Raw genomic sequence first — 16,787 nt, forward strand, 5'->3', positions numbered from 1 at the left:
CAGGATAAGTAATGTAATGTATGTACACAGTGACTCCACCAGCAGAATAGTGAGTGCAGCTCTGGAGTATAATACAGGATGTAACTCAGGATCAGCACAGGATAAGTAATGTATGTACACAGTGACTCCACCAGCAGAATAGTGAGTGCAGCTCTGGAGTATAATACAGGATATAACTCAGGATCAGTACAGGATAAGTAATGTAATGTATGTGCACAGTGACTCCTCCAGCAGAATAGTGAGTGGAGCTCTGGAGTATAATACAGGATGTAACTCAGGATCAGTACAGGATAAGTAATGTATGTACACAGTGACTCCACCAGCAGAATAGTGAGTGCAGCTCTGGAGTATAATACAGGATGTAACTCAGGATCAGTACAGGATAAGTAATGTAATGTATGTACACAGTGACTCCACCAGCAGAATAGTGAGTGCAGCTCTGGAGTATAATTACATTCTGTTTGTGCGAAGGTGTCCATCTATAATGGGGGGTTGGAGACCTTTTCGTGACTAGTCCTGGGAATACTGAGCTGTATGGACTGTTGGGGGATAATACGTTACGTTTTGTGACCCCCGTCTTTCCCTGCAGCGACACCTCGGACCTCATCACTTGCGTCGCTGATCTCCAGTACAACAACCAGAAGCTTCAGGAGCAGCACCGCAAACTTAAGGCGACTGTCGATGCACAAGAAGAGTCCAACCAACGACTGCTGGAGGAGAATGAGGAGCTGCGCAACCAATGGAAGAGGTGACGTCCCGGCCGCTGTTCTTGCCCTCATCGCTGCACTAAAGTCCCCTCAGAATAAGGACCGCAGTAAAGTTATCGCCCCGGGACTCGTTCCCTGGATCGTGTGATGCGGCTTTACCCCCCCAAACTGACGTGAATAGCGCAACTTGAGCACCTGCGGCGCCTCCATGTGGAGATATTGGGGAGCGGCTCGTTAGTCAATACAGAATTGTAATGTCCCGCAGTTTTGCTGTATCCCGGGGTCGCGGCCGCGTTCAGTCCACAATGTGCGACCTGTTTTTATTTTTATTTATTTTTTATTCTCCCATCTTTTATTCAAACGAGCGGCGGATAATGAGCGACTCCGCGGACAACGATGATGATGGACGAGGTTCTAACGACCTCAAATATTTACATATGGAAATAATGTGTGCGGAGTGACTGTAAATGTGCCCAATGTGAGGAACACGCGCACCCCCCTCCCCCCCCCCCCTGATGTATCGTCTCTATCACCGGCCTTCATAGAGTCTGTATAACCCCCCCCCCCCCTTAATGTTTTTTGCTTTGTTTGTCCAAGTTGCTTAGCAACCACTTTCCTTCCTTTCTGGGTGACCACCTTTCAGCACCTTTAGCTGCCCACACAGAAGGGGTCGCAGGACGTTGTGGTCGCTGTACAGTGTTCTCCCCCCCCCCCCCACACTCATCCGGGAGCCGGGGGTGCAATAATATAGAATTCAATGCGTCAAGTTTGTGATTCTCCTCACTCAGAGGTGTATGAGGGGGGGGTTCAGAGGTGTATGGGGGGGGCAGAGGTGTATGAGGGGGGGGCAGAGGTGGCGGTCACACCTGGAGGGGCAGAGAGTTGCTTATAAAAAGACAGCAGTATTGTAAATGGCCCATAGGGGGTGCAGTTCCGAGTTCCGCACGGGGCCCTGGAGCTTGATGTTGCTCCTCTGTTGCTCCTCAGTAAATTTCCCGTCCTCTCCCGTCTTGCAGCGCTCAGCAGTCCATGACCAGAGTGCGGACCCTGAAAGGCGACATCGAGGAGTTAAAGCTGAACGTGGCGGCGCTGGAGGAGTCCAAGTCCCAGTTGGTCGCCCAGAACAAGCAGATGGTAATTGTGGATTTAAACTTATTTTTCGGTGAAATGTCGTCAGTGATTTTGGATTTTTTTTGCTTATGTTTTTATTTTTAATTTTTTTTTTTTAGGAAAAGGAGAATCTGTCGCTAATTCACAAGATCAGTTCCCTGCAGGAAGAGGTGGGCGCAGCGCGGGGAGGCGCTCGGTTACTGATCAGGACTTGTTTTTTTTGGGGGGGGGGACCCTGACATGGGGGGGCGGGGGGGGCTACCAGTCACTGACTACACATCTACACGGAGAGCTGACAGAACAGCGCCACCTGCTGGTGACCTTGGTAAGCTCCATCTTGGACTACATAAAGTCTACACATAGAGAATGGAAACCAGTCCGTTAAGTAATAGTTAGTCGTCCCCCCCCCCCCCTCGGTGATTGTTCTTTCCCCTTTAAGAAGTCTCCCCAGTCTTGATGGGTTTTTTTTTCCTCGTTTACAGAATTTGCGCAACGCCCTGGAAGCTGAAGAAATGACGAGGACTTTGTCTCAAGTCACTGATAAAGCTGCTGAGCTCCAGGTAGCCGCGTCCACTGGGAGTCTCATTCTCCGCCTTATACAATGGGGGGAGTTGTAGTATTTTATTGATCTTTTCTAATTTCTTGATCTCTTCCCTTCAGTTACAGTTGACGGATTTTGAGAGCGCGCTGCAGAGGAAGGACGCCGGGCTGCTGGTGGTCAGTTCTGACGAGGGGCCGGGGGGGTCTTTATATTTTCTGTATATGAAGATTATTCCTTGTAGAAGTTTTTCCACTTTCTAACAGACTTTTACATTTTCTCAGCATTTTCAAAATCTCTGTTTGCTGGAAACATTTATTGTTTATATCCAAAGATCTGAAAAAAAAAAAAAACCTGTCCTGACCTAATACTACTCACAGCTGAGGGTTTGTTACAATGCAGCAGTCTAGACAATCCTCTGTGACCCATCTCCTCTCTATTCCAGAAAGATCTTTATGTTGAAGAGATGAAGTCCACCCTGATGGAGTATAGCTCCGTCATCGAGGTAACTCGTCTATTCTGTGGACCGGTACCCCGACTTACCCTGTGTGACCCTCTATCCAAGACGACTACGAGGGCCCCATCACCAGAAAAGTGATCCCACCCCCAATGCCTTAGATATTAGACCCTTCCTCCCTATTAGAAGTCAGGGCTGCAGGGGCGTGTTCCAAGCCACTCTTCTGATTGGCTCGTAGCTCAGAGGGGAGGGGCCTATGTGACCAGCTATTTCCCAGCCCCTGCGGGGCACTTTGGGAGGATTATGTAGAAATGCACGGACTATTTCACCATTAGAACATCTGTAATATGGCCTGTCATGATGGGGCCTCCGCTCCTTCTCTTTAACTTCACTTTTTTAATAAATTAAAGGGGAATTCCCACTAAAAAATGTTGGCGCCGACCAGTCATGTCAGAATCTCACATGTCGTCCGGGCTTATGGGACTCCATATCAACGACCAGAATAAACTATTCCGTTTTGGTGGCGTTATGGAAGCCTAAGATCGCTCCCACATGGACTCTGTGGTGGGACTTCCCCTTTAAATTAACCGTTCTCATCATTTTCTTCCCAGAACTTGAGAATCGAGAAGAGCAAACTCGAGAGTAACCTGCAGCAAATGGAGCAGGAGCTTCTCTCGTAAGTAGCACCGGCTGATGGACCAGATCTGTGACGTCTTCTCATCGTAGTAACTCTGTGCCTATTCCAGGAACGGGATCGACTCTCCGATCACCTACAAGCTGAGCCGCATCATCAATAAAGGTCTGAACTCCCTGCACACGGAGCTGGAATACGCGCAGCATTCCCTAGAGGTGACCGCCATGAGCAATGAAGTGAATGTCCGTTATATACCACATCAATTAGGGAAATTTATTTATGAGGGCGAGGCTTAAAGTTACAAGTCACCTGTAGAGACCTAGTAACCTGAGATTCTGCTGCCTGCAGCCACCACTAGGGGGAGCTCACTGCATTCAGATATATACAGCTCCTATAAAGTTACATGATCACATTCTGCTGCATGCAGTCACCACTAGGGGGACCTCACTACATACAGATATATACAGCTCCCATAGAGTTACATGATAACATTCTGCTGCCTGCAGCCACCACTAGGGGGAGATCACTACATACAGATATATACAGCTCCCATAGAGTTACATGATAACATTCTACTGCCTGCAGCCACCCCTAGGGGGTGCTCACTACATACAGATCTATACAGCTCCCGTAGTTGCATAATATTCTACTTCCTGCAGCCACCACTAGGGGGAGCTCACTACACACCGATATATACAGCTCCCATAGAATTACATGATCATATTCTGCTGCCTGCAGCCACCACTAGGGGGAGCTCACTACATAAAGATATATACAGCTCCCATAGAGTTACATGATAACATTCTACTGCCTGCAGCCACCCCTAGGGGGTGCTCACTACATACAGATCTATACAGCTCCCGTAGTTGCATAATATTCTACTTCCTGCAGCCACCACTAGGGGGAGCTCACTACACACCGATATATACAGCTCCCATAGAATTACATGATCATATTCTGCTGCCTGCAGCCACCACTAGGGGGAGATCACTACATACAGATATATACAGCTCCCATTGAACTCAATAACTGTCTTCAGTGAGCTCCCCCTAGTGGTGTCTGCAGGCAGGAAACTTCTAACATATAGTTCTGTGTGAAGGGAAGTCGGGGATTTGTATCTCTGTGTTAGAAACCTAAGCTCAGAACTATATGAAAATCTATTGTGATTAATCAATGCAGACATTTTTACTTCTTCAATATAAAAAAAAAACCCGGCTGGACGTTCAGGGATTTCCAGGATCTCCATCACGGCGTCTTTGCCCACTGAGCCTCCTCTCTCGTGCACAGGTGTCCACCGCTGACTGGTTGTTCTCCGCTGGACGGACGTCTTCTCTTGACGCCACTTTGGACCGAGAGGTTTTGTCTTTGCTCCAAGGACCCGGCCACGAGCAAATCGCCGCGGAGTTCAAAACTATTCTGCAGTCGCTGGTGAGGACGGGGGATGTTCGCGTTCCTTGTAGATGGGGAGTTACAATCTCTGGGGTCTCTGTGTTGTCAATGGACCCCTAAAAATGAAATTCTACTGAGCAGCTTCCTATCTTGTGGGGCAGAGGGAACCTCGGGCCGTGGTTACAACTATTCCCTGTGCGCCGCTTATACCGGAGGCCACTGACCCCACAGACGAGTAGGGTGGAGTCCCCCTTTAATCTGATTATAGATGATGATCTCACCTATAGCTGAAACCTAGTAGAGAAATTTGGCACCGGCCTTTTTTTATTTTTTTTGGACTGCAGGAACGCTCGTCCTTCTTTCATCTTCTTGGATTTGCAGTAAATTCACGCCGTTCAGTAGGGTTACGTTTTTTTCCCCACCAGCAAGAAGACACCAGTACAATGGCCGACCAAGTGCTGCTCCCCCTGCGACACCTGATTGAGTCGGATATTGATGTGACGGATCTCTCCGGGAAGATGCTGGAGGTAACGGTCTCGTGGTGGGATCTGTGCGGGGATCGGCACCGGAAATAATACTTTACTCCGGACCCCAGGACTTCACGGGGGATTATATTCTGGGGATTATTCTGTCATTTTCCGCTTCTTCTCAGATAATACAAAAAGACTTGAGGGATAAAAGGAAAAACTGGGAGCAAAAACTGAATCTTCTGGAGAAACACAAGGATTCTCTGGACAAGGAGTTTGCCAAGTTGTCAGGAAATCTGCGGAGGATGAGGACGGAGCAACTTCACCTGAAACAGGAGCTGAGCGCCAGGTGTGTGGAGGAGGGGAGTGGTCATCTTCTCCGAGCCCCCAACCCAGTGTAAATCTACCGCAACCTGTACAAAAGCGTAATTACCCGAATGTATGACGAGGCAAACCTGGCAAATGTCCGGTCAGTACAAGGTAGAGTAGGGGGGAGTCCTAGAAAATGCTGCAACTATATAGACACGAGCCAAACCGTGTGAACAGAGACCAACGCCTATAATCATCGAACAAATCCAGTCACATCTATACACAGCATAGGGGGCAGTATTATAGTAGTTATATTCTTGTATATAGGAGCAGTATTATAGTAGTTATATTCTTGTATATAGGGGGCAGTATTATAGTAGTTATATTCTTGTATATAGGGGGCAGTATTATAGTAGTTATATTCTTGTATATAGGGAGCAGTATTATAGTAGTTATATTCTTGTATATAGGGAGCAGTGTTATAGTAATTATATTCTTGTATATAGGGGGCAGTATTATAGTAGTTATATTCTTGTATATAGGGGGCAGTATTATAGTAGTTATATTCTTGTATATAAGAGCAGTATTATAATAGTTATATTCTTGTATATAGGGGGCAGTATTATAGTAGTTATATTCTTGTATATAGGGGGCAGTATTATAGTAGTTATATTCTTGTATATAGGGGGCAGTATTATAGTAGTTATATTCTTGTATATAGGAAGCAGCATTATAGTAGTTATATTCTTGTATATAGGGGCAGTATTATTGTAGTTATATTCTTGTATATAGGAGCAGTATTATAGTAGTTATATTCTTGTATATAGGGGCAGTATTATAGTAGTTATATTCTTGTATATAGGGGGCAGTATTATAGTAGTTATATTCTTGTATATAGGAGCAGTATTATAGTAGTTATATTCTTGTATATAGGGGGCAGTATTATAGTAGTTATATTCTTGTATATAGGGGCAGTATTATAGTAGTTATATTCTTGTATATATAGGAGGCAGTATTATAGTAATATTCTTGTATATAGGGGGCAGTATTATAGTAGTTATATTCTTGTATATAGGAGGCAGTATTATAGTAGTTATATTCTTGTATATAGGAGCAGTATTATAGTAGTTATATTCTTGTATATAGGAGACAGTATTATAGTAGTTATATTCTTGTATATAGGGGCAGTATTATAGTAGTTATATTCTTGTATATAGGGGGCAGTATTATAGTAGATATATTCTTGTATATAGGGGCAGTATTATAGTAGTTATATTCTTGTATATAGGGGACAGTATTATAGTAGTTATATTCTTGTATATAGGAGCAGTATTATAGTAGTTATATTCTTGTATATAGGAGGCAGTATTATAGTAGTTATATTCTTGTATATAGGAGGCAGTATTATAGTAGTTATATTCTTGTATATAGGGGGCAGTATTATAGTAGTTATATTCTTGTATATAGGAGCAGTATTATAGTAGTTATATTCTTGTATATAGGAGGCAGTATTATAGTAGTTATATTCTTGTATATAGGAGGCAGTATTATAGTAGTTATATTCTTGTATATAGGAGGCAGTATTATAGTAGTTATATTCTTGTATATAGGGGGCAGTATTATAGTAGTTATATTCTTGTATATAGGAGCAGTATTATAGTAGTTATATTCTTGTATATAGGAGGCAGTATTATAGTAGTTATATTCTTGTATATAGGAGGCAGTATTATAGTAGTTATATTCTTGTATATAGGGGCAGTATTATAGTAGTTATATTCTTGTATATAGGGGGCAGTATTATAGTAGTTATATTCTTGTATATAGGGGGCAGTATTATAGTAGTTATATTCTTGTATATAGGGACAGTATTATAGTAGTTATAATCTTGTATATAGGAGCAGTATTATAGTAGTTATATTCTTGTATATAGGAGCAGTATTATAGTAGTTATATTCTTGTATATAGGACAGTATTATAGTAGTTATATTCTTGTATATAGGGGGCAGTATTATAGTAGTTATATTCTTGTATATAGGGGCAGTATTATAGTAGTTATATTCTTGTATATAGGACAGTATTATAGTAGTTATATTCTTGTATATAGGGGGCAGTATTATAGTAGTTATATTCTTGTACATAGGGGGCAGTATTATAGTAATTATATTCTTGTATATAGGGGCAGTATTATAGTAGTTATATTCTTGTATATAGAGGCAGTATTATAGTAGTTATATTCTTGTATATAGGGGGCAGTATTATAGTAGTTATATTCTTGTATATAGGGGCAGTATTATAGTAGTTATATTCTTGTATATAGGGGGCAGTATTATAGTAGTTATATTCTTGTATATAGGGGGCAGTATTATAGTAGTTATATTCTTGTATATAGGGACAGTATTATAGTAGTTATAATCTTGTATATAGGAGCAGTATTATAGTAGTTATATTCTTGTATATAGGAGCAGTATTATAGTAGTTATATTCTTGTATATAGGAGCAGTATTATAGTAGTTATATTCTTGTACATAGGGGGCAGTATTATAGTAATTATATTCTTGTATATAGGGGCAGTATTATAGTAGTTATCTTCTTGTATATAGGAGCAGTATTATAGTAGTTATATTCTTGTATATTGGAGGCAGTATTATAGTAGTTATATTCTTGTATATAGGGGGCAGTATTATAGTAGTTATATTCTTGTATATAGGGGCAGTATTATAGTAGTTATATTCTTGTATATAGTGGCAGTATTATAGTAGTTATATTCCTGTATATAGGAGCAGTATTATAGTAGTTATATTCTTGTATATAGGGGGCAGTATTATAGTAGTTATATTCTTGTATATAGGGGGCAGTATTATAGTAGTTATATTCTTGTATATAGGGGCAGTATTATAGTAGTTATATTCTTGTATATAGGGGCAGTATTATAGTAGTTATATTCTTGTATATAGGGGGCAGTATTATAGTAGTTATATTCTTGTATATAGGGGCAGTATTATAGTAGTTATATTCTTGTATATAGGAGCAGTATTATAGTAGTTATATTCTTGTATATAGGAGCAGTATTATAGTAGTTATATTCTTGTATATAGGGAGCAGTATTATAGTAGTTATATTCTTGTATATAGAGGGCAGTATTATAGTAGTTATATTCTTGTATATAGGGGCCGTATTATAGTAGTTATATTCTTGTATATAGGGGGCAGTATTATAGTAGTTATATTCTTGTATATAGGAGCAGTATTATAGTAGTTATATTCTTGTATATAGGGGGCAGTATTATAGTAGTTATATTCTTGTATATAGGAGCAGTATTATAGTAGTTATATTCTTGTATATAGGAGCAGTATTATAGTAGTTATATTCTTGTATATAGGAGCAGTATTATATTAGTTATATTCTTGTATATAGGGGCAGTATTATAGTAGTTATATTCTTGTATATAGGGGCAGTATTATAGTAGTTATATTCTTGTATATAGGGGCAGTATTATAGTAGTTATATTCTTGTATATAGGAGCAGTATTATAGTAGTTATATTCTTGTATATAGGAGCAGTATTATAGTAGTTATATTCTTGTATATAGGTGCAGCATTATAGTAGTTATATTCTTGTATATAGGAGGCAGTATTATAGTAGTTATATTCCTGTATATAGGGGTAGTATTATACTAGTTATATTCTTGTATATAGGGGGCAGTATTATAGTAGTTATATTCTTGTATATAGAGCAGTATTATAGTAGTTATATTCCTGTATATAGGGGGCCGTTTTATAGTAGTTATATTCTTGTCTTTCCCCGTACATACTGTTGGGTTGTGTGGATAGGTTATTGGACGGCTCTGAAGGATCTACTATCTGAGAGGTCGGCTTACATTCCTTTTATACTCCATGTCGATGACTGGGCTCAAAAATGGTCTGCAAATTGAAGCCCCTAGTTGAGCGGATTATTTTCCACCCCGCTCACTATATGCAGTGCTTGTCATTCTGGAGGACAGCAATACCGTAGGCTGCCAATGATATGACTACTAGTGAAGCTGCCGGTTGGGGTGAGCAGACCCTCCTGATCTCCAGTATATTGGGGATGGGAGTCTCGGCTTGACCTGAAATGGCTGATAAGAAGCCGGACTACACCAGTTATTTTCCTGTAAATCCTTGGCCAACACTCAGGGGTTAATGAGCTGCACTTGACGTTTGGGGTTCTGGAGATTTGGCAGGTGGAGCAGGAGATTTGTCCTTGACGGTGTCTGTGTTCTGTATTCATGATGTGTCTGTAAACATCATTTAATCGCTCGGCGCAGCTTCATACGGAGAGACCGATCCATCTCTCGGCGCGGCACTAGACTCGTGTGACACTGGCGCTTCTTCTCCAGCGCCGCCCCTGGCCTTTCATTTAGTTTACCGCTCGCTCTCCAGATTCTGTCAGGAAATTAATCCTTACTTAAATTGTTAGGATGATAAAATCGTGTTCTGCTCTACACTTAATACCAGACGAAGAGGGACTGAGGGGACTCGCAGCAAATGCCCCCAACTTACCCCAGAGTCTTCCCGTCCATAATAGATTTCCTATTACTTTGTGGTTTTCAACTTCTTCCTTTCATTCTCTTGTAAATTTCGTTTCCTCTATTGTATTTTTCCCTCTTCGTTTTGCCTTTCCGTTTTCTCCTTTTTCCTTTTTTTCCTCCCTTTTTTTTTTTTTTTTTATATTCTTGTATATAGGGGCAGTATTATAGTAGTTATATTCTTGTATATAGGAGCAGTATTATAGTAGTTATATTCTTGTATATTGGGGGCAGTATTATAGTAGTTATATTCTTGTATATAGGGGGCAGTATTATAGTAGATATATTCTTGTATATAGGAGCAGTATTATAGTAGTTATATTCTTGTATATAGGATCAGTATTATAGTAGTTATATTCCTGTATATAGAAGCAGTATTATAGTAGTTATATTCTTGTATATAGGAGGCAGTATTATAGTAGTTATATTCTTGTATATAGGAGCAGTATTATAGTAGTTATATTCTTGTATATAGGAGCAGTATTATAGTAGTTATATTCTTGTATATAGGAGCAGTATTATAGTAGTTATATTCTTGTATATAGGGGGCAGTATTATAGTAGTTATATTCTTGTATATAGGGGGCAGTATTATAGTAGATATATTCTTGTATATAGGAGCAGTATTATAGTAGTTATATTCTTGTATATAGGAGGCAGTATTATAGTAGTTATATTCTTGTATATAGGTAGCAGTATTATAGTAGTTATATTCTTGTATATAGGAGCAGTATTATAGTAGTTATATTCTTGTATATAGGGGGCAGTATTATAGTAGTTATATTCTTGTATATAGGAGCAGTATTATTGTAGTTATATTCTTGTATATAAGAGGCAGTATTATAGTAGTTATATTCTTGTATATTGGGGGCAGTATTATAGTAGTTATATTCTTGTATATAGGGGGCAGTATTATAGTAGATATATTCTTGTATATAGGAGCAGTATTATAGTAGTTATATTCTTGTATATAGGAGGCAGTATTATAGTAGTTATATTCTTGTATATAGGTAGCAGTATTATAGTAGTTATATTCTTGTATATAGGGAGCAGTATTATAGTAGTTATATTCTTGTATATAGGAGCAGTATTATAGTAGTTATATTCTTGTATATAGGAGCAGTATTATAGTAGTTATATTCTTGTATATAGGAGGCAGTATTATAGTAGTTATATTCTTGTATATAGGGGCAGTATTATAGTAGTTATATTCTTGTATATAGAAGCAGTATTATAGTAGTTATATTCTTGTATATAGGAGCAGTATTATAGTAGTTATATTCTTGTATATAGGGGCAGTATTATAGTAGTTATATTCTTGTATATAGGGGCAGTATTATAGTAGTTATATTCTTGTATATAGGGGACAGTATTATAGTAGTTATATTCTTGTATATAGGGGCAGTATTATAGTAGTTATATTCTTGTATATAGGGAGCAGTATTATAGTAGTTATATTCTTGTATATAGGAGCAGTATTATAGTAGTTATATTCTTGTATATAGGAGCAGTATTATAGTAGTTATATTCTTGTATATAGGAGCAGTATTATAGTAGTTATATTCTTGTATATAGGAGCAGTATTATAGTAGTTATATTCTTGTATATAGGGGCAGTATTATAGTATTTATATTCTTGTATATAGGGGCAGTATTATAGTAGTTATATTCTTGTATATAGGGGCAGTATTATAGTAGTTATATTCTTGTATATAGGAGCAGTATTATAGTAGTTATATTCTTGTATATAGGGGCAGTATTATAGTAGTTATATTCTTGTATATAGAGGGCAGTATTATAGTAGTTATATTCTTGTATATAGGGAGCAGTATTATAGTAGTTATATTCTTGTATATAGGGAGCAGTATTATAGTAGTTATATTCTTGTATATAGGAGCAGTATTATAGTAGTTATATTCTTGTATATAGGAGCAGTATTATAGTAGTTATATTCTTGTATATAGGGAGCAGTATTATAGTAGTTATATTCTTGTATATAGGAGCAGTATTATAGTAGTTATATTCTTGTATATAGGAGCAGTATTATAGTAGTTATATTCTTGTATATAGGAGCAGTATTATAGTAGTTATATTCCTGTATATAGGAGCAGTATTATAGTAGATATATTCTTGTATATAGAGGGCAGTATTATAGTAGTTATATTCTTGTATATAGGAGCAGTATTATAGTAGTTATATTCTGGTATATAGGAGCAGTATTATAGTAGTTATATTCTTGTATATAGGGGCAGTATTACAGTAGTTATATTCTTGTATATAGGAGCAGTATTATAGTAGTTATATTCTTGTATATAGGGTGCAGTATTATAATAGTTATATTCTTGTATATAGGAGCAGTATTATAGTAGTTATATTCTTGTATATAGGAGGCAGTATTATAGTAGTTATATTCTTGTATATAGGGGCAGTATTATAGTAGTTATATTCCTGTATATAGGGAGCAGTATTATAGTAGTTATATGCTTGTATATAGGGAGCAGTATTATAGTAGTTATATTCTTGTATATAGGAGCAGTATTATAGTAGTTATATTCTTGTATATAGGAGCAGTATTATAGTAGTTATATTCTTGTATATAGGGGCAGTGTTATAGTAGTTATATTCTTGTATATAGGGGGCAGTATTATAGTAGTTATATTCTTGTATATAGGGGCAGTGTTATAGTAGTTATATTCTTGTATATAGGGGCAGTGTTATAGTAGTTATATTCTTGTATATAGGGGGCAGTATTATAGTAGTTATATTCTTGTATATAGGGGCAGTATTATAGTAGTTATATTCTTGTATATAGGAGCAGTATTATAGTAGTTATATTCTTGTATATAGGGGGCAGTATTATAGTAGTTATACTCTTGTATATAGGAGGCAGTATTATAGTAGTTATATTCTTGTATATAGGGCAGTATTATAGTAGTTATATTCTTATATATAGGAGCAGTATTATAGTAGTTATAGTCTTGTATATAGGAGTAGTATTATAGTAGTTATATTCTTGTATATAGGGGCAGTATTATAGTAGTTATATTCTTGTATATAGGGCAGTATTATAGTAGTTATATTCTTGTATATAGGGAGCAGTATTATAGTAGTTATATTCTTGTATATAGGAGGCAGTATTATAGTAGTTATATTCTTGTATATAGGAGTAGTATTATAGTAGTTATATTCTTGTATATAGGAGCAGTATTATAGTAGTTATATTCTTGTATATAGGGGCAGTATTATAGTAGTTATATTCTTGTATATAGGGGGCAGTATTATAGTAGTTATATTCTTGTATATAGGAGCAGTATTATAGTAGTTATATTCTTGTATATAGGGAGCAGTATTATAGTAGTTATATTCTTGTATATAGGAGGCAGTATTATAGTAGTTATATTCTTGTATATAGGAGTAGTATTATAGTAGTTATATTCTTGTATATAGGAGCAGTATTATAGTAGTTATATTCTTGTATATAGGGGCAGTATTATAGTAGTTATATTCTTGTATATAGGGAGCAGTATTATAGTGGTTATATTCTTGTATATAGGAGCAGTATTATAGTAGTTATATTCTTATATATAGGAGCAGTATTATAGTAGTTATATTCTTGTATATAGGGAGCAGTATTATAGTGGTTATATTCTTGTATATAGGAGCAGTATTATAGTAGTTATATTCTTATATATAGGAGCAGTATTATAGTAGTTATAGTCTTGTATATAGGGGCAGTATTATAGTAGTTATATTCTTGTATATAGGGGGCAGTATTATAGTGGTTATATTCTTGTATATAGGGGGCAGTATTATGGTAGTTATATTCTTGTATATAGGACCAGTATTATAGTAGTTATATTCGTGTATATAGGGGGCAGTATTATAGTAGTTATATTCTTGTACACAGGAGCAGTATTATAGTAATTATATTCTTGTATATAGGGAGCAGTATTATAGTGGTTATATTCTTGTATATAGGAGCAGTATTATAGTAGTTATATTCTTGTATATAGGGGGCAGTATTATAGTAGTATATAGGAGCAGTGTTATAGTAGTTATATTCTTGTATATAGGGGGCAGTATTATAGTAGTTATATTCTTGTATATAGGGGCAGTATTATAGCAGTTATATTCTTGTATATAGGGGCAGTATTATAGTAGTTATAGTCTTGTATATAGGAGTAGTATTATAGTAGTTATATTCTTGTATATAGGGGCAGTATTATAGTAGTTATATTCTTGTATATAGGGACAGTATTATAGTAGTTATATTCTTGTATATAGGAGCAGTATTATAGTAGTTATATTCTTATATATGGGGCAGTATTATAGTAGTTATATTCTTGTATATAGGGAGCAGTATTATAGTAGTTATATTCTTGTATATAGGAGCAGTATTATAGTAGTTATATTCTTGTATATAGGGGCAGTATTATAGTAGTTATATTCTTGTATATAGGGGCAGTATTATAGTAGTTATATTCTTGTATATAGGAGCAGTATTATAGTAGTTATATTCTTATATATAGGAGCAGTATTATAGTAGTTATAGTCTTGTATATAGGAGGCAGTATTATAGTAGTTATATTCTTGTATATAGGGGCAGTATTATAGTAGTTATATTCTTGTATATAGGGGCAGTATTATAGTAGTTATATTCTTGTATATAGGAGCAGTATTATAGTAGTTATATTCTTGTATATAGGAGCAGTATTATAGTAGTTATAGTCTTGTATATAGGAGGCAGTATTATAGTAGTTATATTCTTGTATATAGGAGCAGTATTATAATAGTTATATTCTTGTATATATGGGCAGTATTATAGTAGTTATATTCTTATATATAGGAGCAGTATTATAGTAGTTATAGTCTTGTATATAGGAGGCAGTATTATAGTAGTTATATTCTTGTATATAGGGGCAGTATTATAGTAGTTATATTCTTGTATATAGGGGCAGTATTATAGTAGTTATATTCTTGTATATAGGGGGCAGTATTATAGTAGTTATATTCCTGTATATAGGGGCAGTATTATAGTAGTTATATTCTTGTATATAGGGGGAGTATTGTAGTAGTTATATTCTTGTATATAGGGGCAGTATTATAGTAGTTATATTCTTGTATATAGGGGCAGTATTATAGTAGTTGTATTCTTGTATATAGGGGCAGTATTATAGTAGTTATATTCTTGTATATAGGGAGCAGTATTATAGTAGTTATATTCTTGTATATAGGAGCAGTATTATAGTAGTTATATTCTTGTATATAGGAGGCAGTATTATAGTAGTTATATTCTTGTATATAGGAGCAGTATTATAATAGTTATATTCTTGTATATAGGGAGCAGTATTATAGTAGTTATATTCTTATATATAGGAGCAGTATTATAGTAGTTAGTCTTGTATGATGTATGACTCTGCAGGGGCTGCTTTGAGGTTTTGGAGAAACCGTATATTCGGATGAAGAAAGTCTGATATGAGGGATTCTCAGAATTATAATTAAGGGCCTTGATGAAACTGGTGGCTCTGGATTGCTGCCCGGGTCCTGATGTCAGTCGTGGATCTGTCCTCTGATTCCCTCCCCTGTGGGTGTAGATTTCTCTCGCTGGACTGGTGCTCGGTGCAATGCTCTGCAGTCATTGTGAGGACCTGTTTGTTTTATCCGGTTTTTGCATGTGACGTCATTTAGTGGTTTGAGGAACAAAGAACCCTCCAGACAGGTGCACGCTCCCCTCCTCCGCCTCCCTTTTTTTTTTTTTCAACAAAATGTCATTGACTTGTGGTGTCCACTCATTGAACAGACTTCACGATCTGGAGGCCGCCAGGCATCAACAGGAGGAAGCCGAGGTGACGGAGGCCGCCGTCCGCACTCAGCTCCGGGACTCTGCCTCAAAACAAGAGGACTTGACCCAGCAGGTAACGCTCTCGCCCCGGTGCCGGTGGCGCTGCCCTGCGCAGTGTCGGTGAGATTAACGCTCAACGTCCTCTGTGGTTACACGTCTTTGGCCAGTTGGAGGGGGTTTTGGGGAAGTTGTCGTTTCTCAATCCGCTGCTCTTCCGGTAGAATTGTTATGAAGTTTGTTCGTGCTGCAGTCTCTGGTGTCAACCAAATCCCGGAGAAAAATGACTATAACCGTTGCAATATCGCCAGCTTTACGGATGTCGCCATTTTTAATGGTATCTGAGCTTGGTTGTGATGTGAGTGGGGGGTTCACGCTCCGCAGCCCCCGGTACTGACCGTCCACTCGTGATGTTCTTCAGTCTGGGCTGCTTGGTGGAGCCTCTTCCTATGAGTGCAGCTCCTATGATTGTTGCTCCGCTCACGCTGCTGCTTATTATGGCTAAAATATTTGCGTCTCTATTTCTACGCAGCCCTTCTGATTGGCTGAGGGACTTAACCCTTATTTTGCTGCATGCATGATAAAGTGTTGCAGAATTGGCTGGTGGCGACACCGTTGCTTCCTGGCTCTTCACGCCGCCTCGTGTCGTTTCGCAGATCGATGAGTTGGAAATCTCCCTCCACACGGCGCGGTCAGAGGCAGAGGAGCTGCAGCGAGAGTTACAGGACGCCCAGAGGCAGCAGCTGGAGCTCCAGGCGGCCGTCCAGGGGTTAAC

The 16,787-nt window shown here is 37.9% G+C and overlaps 1 protein-coding gene across 1 annotated transcript in view; it reads left to right on the top strand.

Annotated features, from left to right (window-relative positions):
* Positions 1 to 16,781, top strand: part of LOC142717599 (inositol 1,4,5-triphosphate receptor associated 2-like) — a gene marked incomplete at its 3' end in the record, with an annotated part of 28,900 nt that extends 12,119 nt beyond the window's left edge. Inside the window, exons 7-19 of the mRNA XM_075848734.1 lie at positions 590 to 748; positions 1,724 to 1,841; positions 1,937 to 1,987; positions 2,300 to 2,377; positions 2,478 to 2,534; positions 2,801 to 2,860; positions 3,424 to 3,488; positions 3,559 to 3,661; positions 4,734 to 4,874; positions 5,261 to 5,362; positions 5,488 to 5,651; positions 15,974 to 16,088; positions 16,669 to 16,781. Of these exons, the coding sequence (XP_075704849.1) occupies positions 590 to 748; positions 1,724 to 1,841; positions 1,937 to 1,987; positions 2,300 to 2,377; positions 2,478 to 2,534; positions 2,801 to 2,860; positions 3,424 to 3,488; positions 3,559 to 3,661; positions 4,734 to 4,874; positions 5,261 to 5,362; positions 5,488 to 5,651; positions 15,974 to 16,088; positions 16,669 to 16,781 (1,326 nt within the window). The remainder of the gene's footprint in view (positions 1 to 589; positions 749 to 1,723; positions 1,842 to 1,936; positions 1,988 to 2,299; positions 2,378 to 2,477; positions 2,535 to 2,800; positions 2,861 to 3,423; positions 3,489 to 3,558; positions 3,662 to 4,733; positions 4,875 to 5,260; positions 5,363 to 5,487; positions 5,652 to 15,973; positions 16,089 to 16,668) is intronic.
* Positions 16,782 to 16,787: the final 6 nt, after the last annotated feature.

Source organism: Rhinoderma darwinii, unplaced genomic scaffold, assembly GCF_050947455.1.
Source record: "Rhinoderma darwinii isolate aRhiDar2 unplaced genomic scaffold, aRhiDar2.hap1 Scaffold_4563, whole genome shotgun sequence".
NCBI classification, from domain to species: Eukaryota; Metazoa; Chordata; class Amphibia; order Anura; family Rhinodermatidae; genus Rhinoderma; species Rhinoderma darwinii.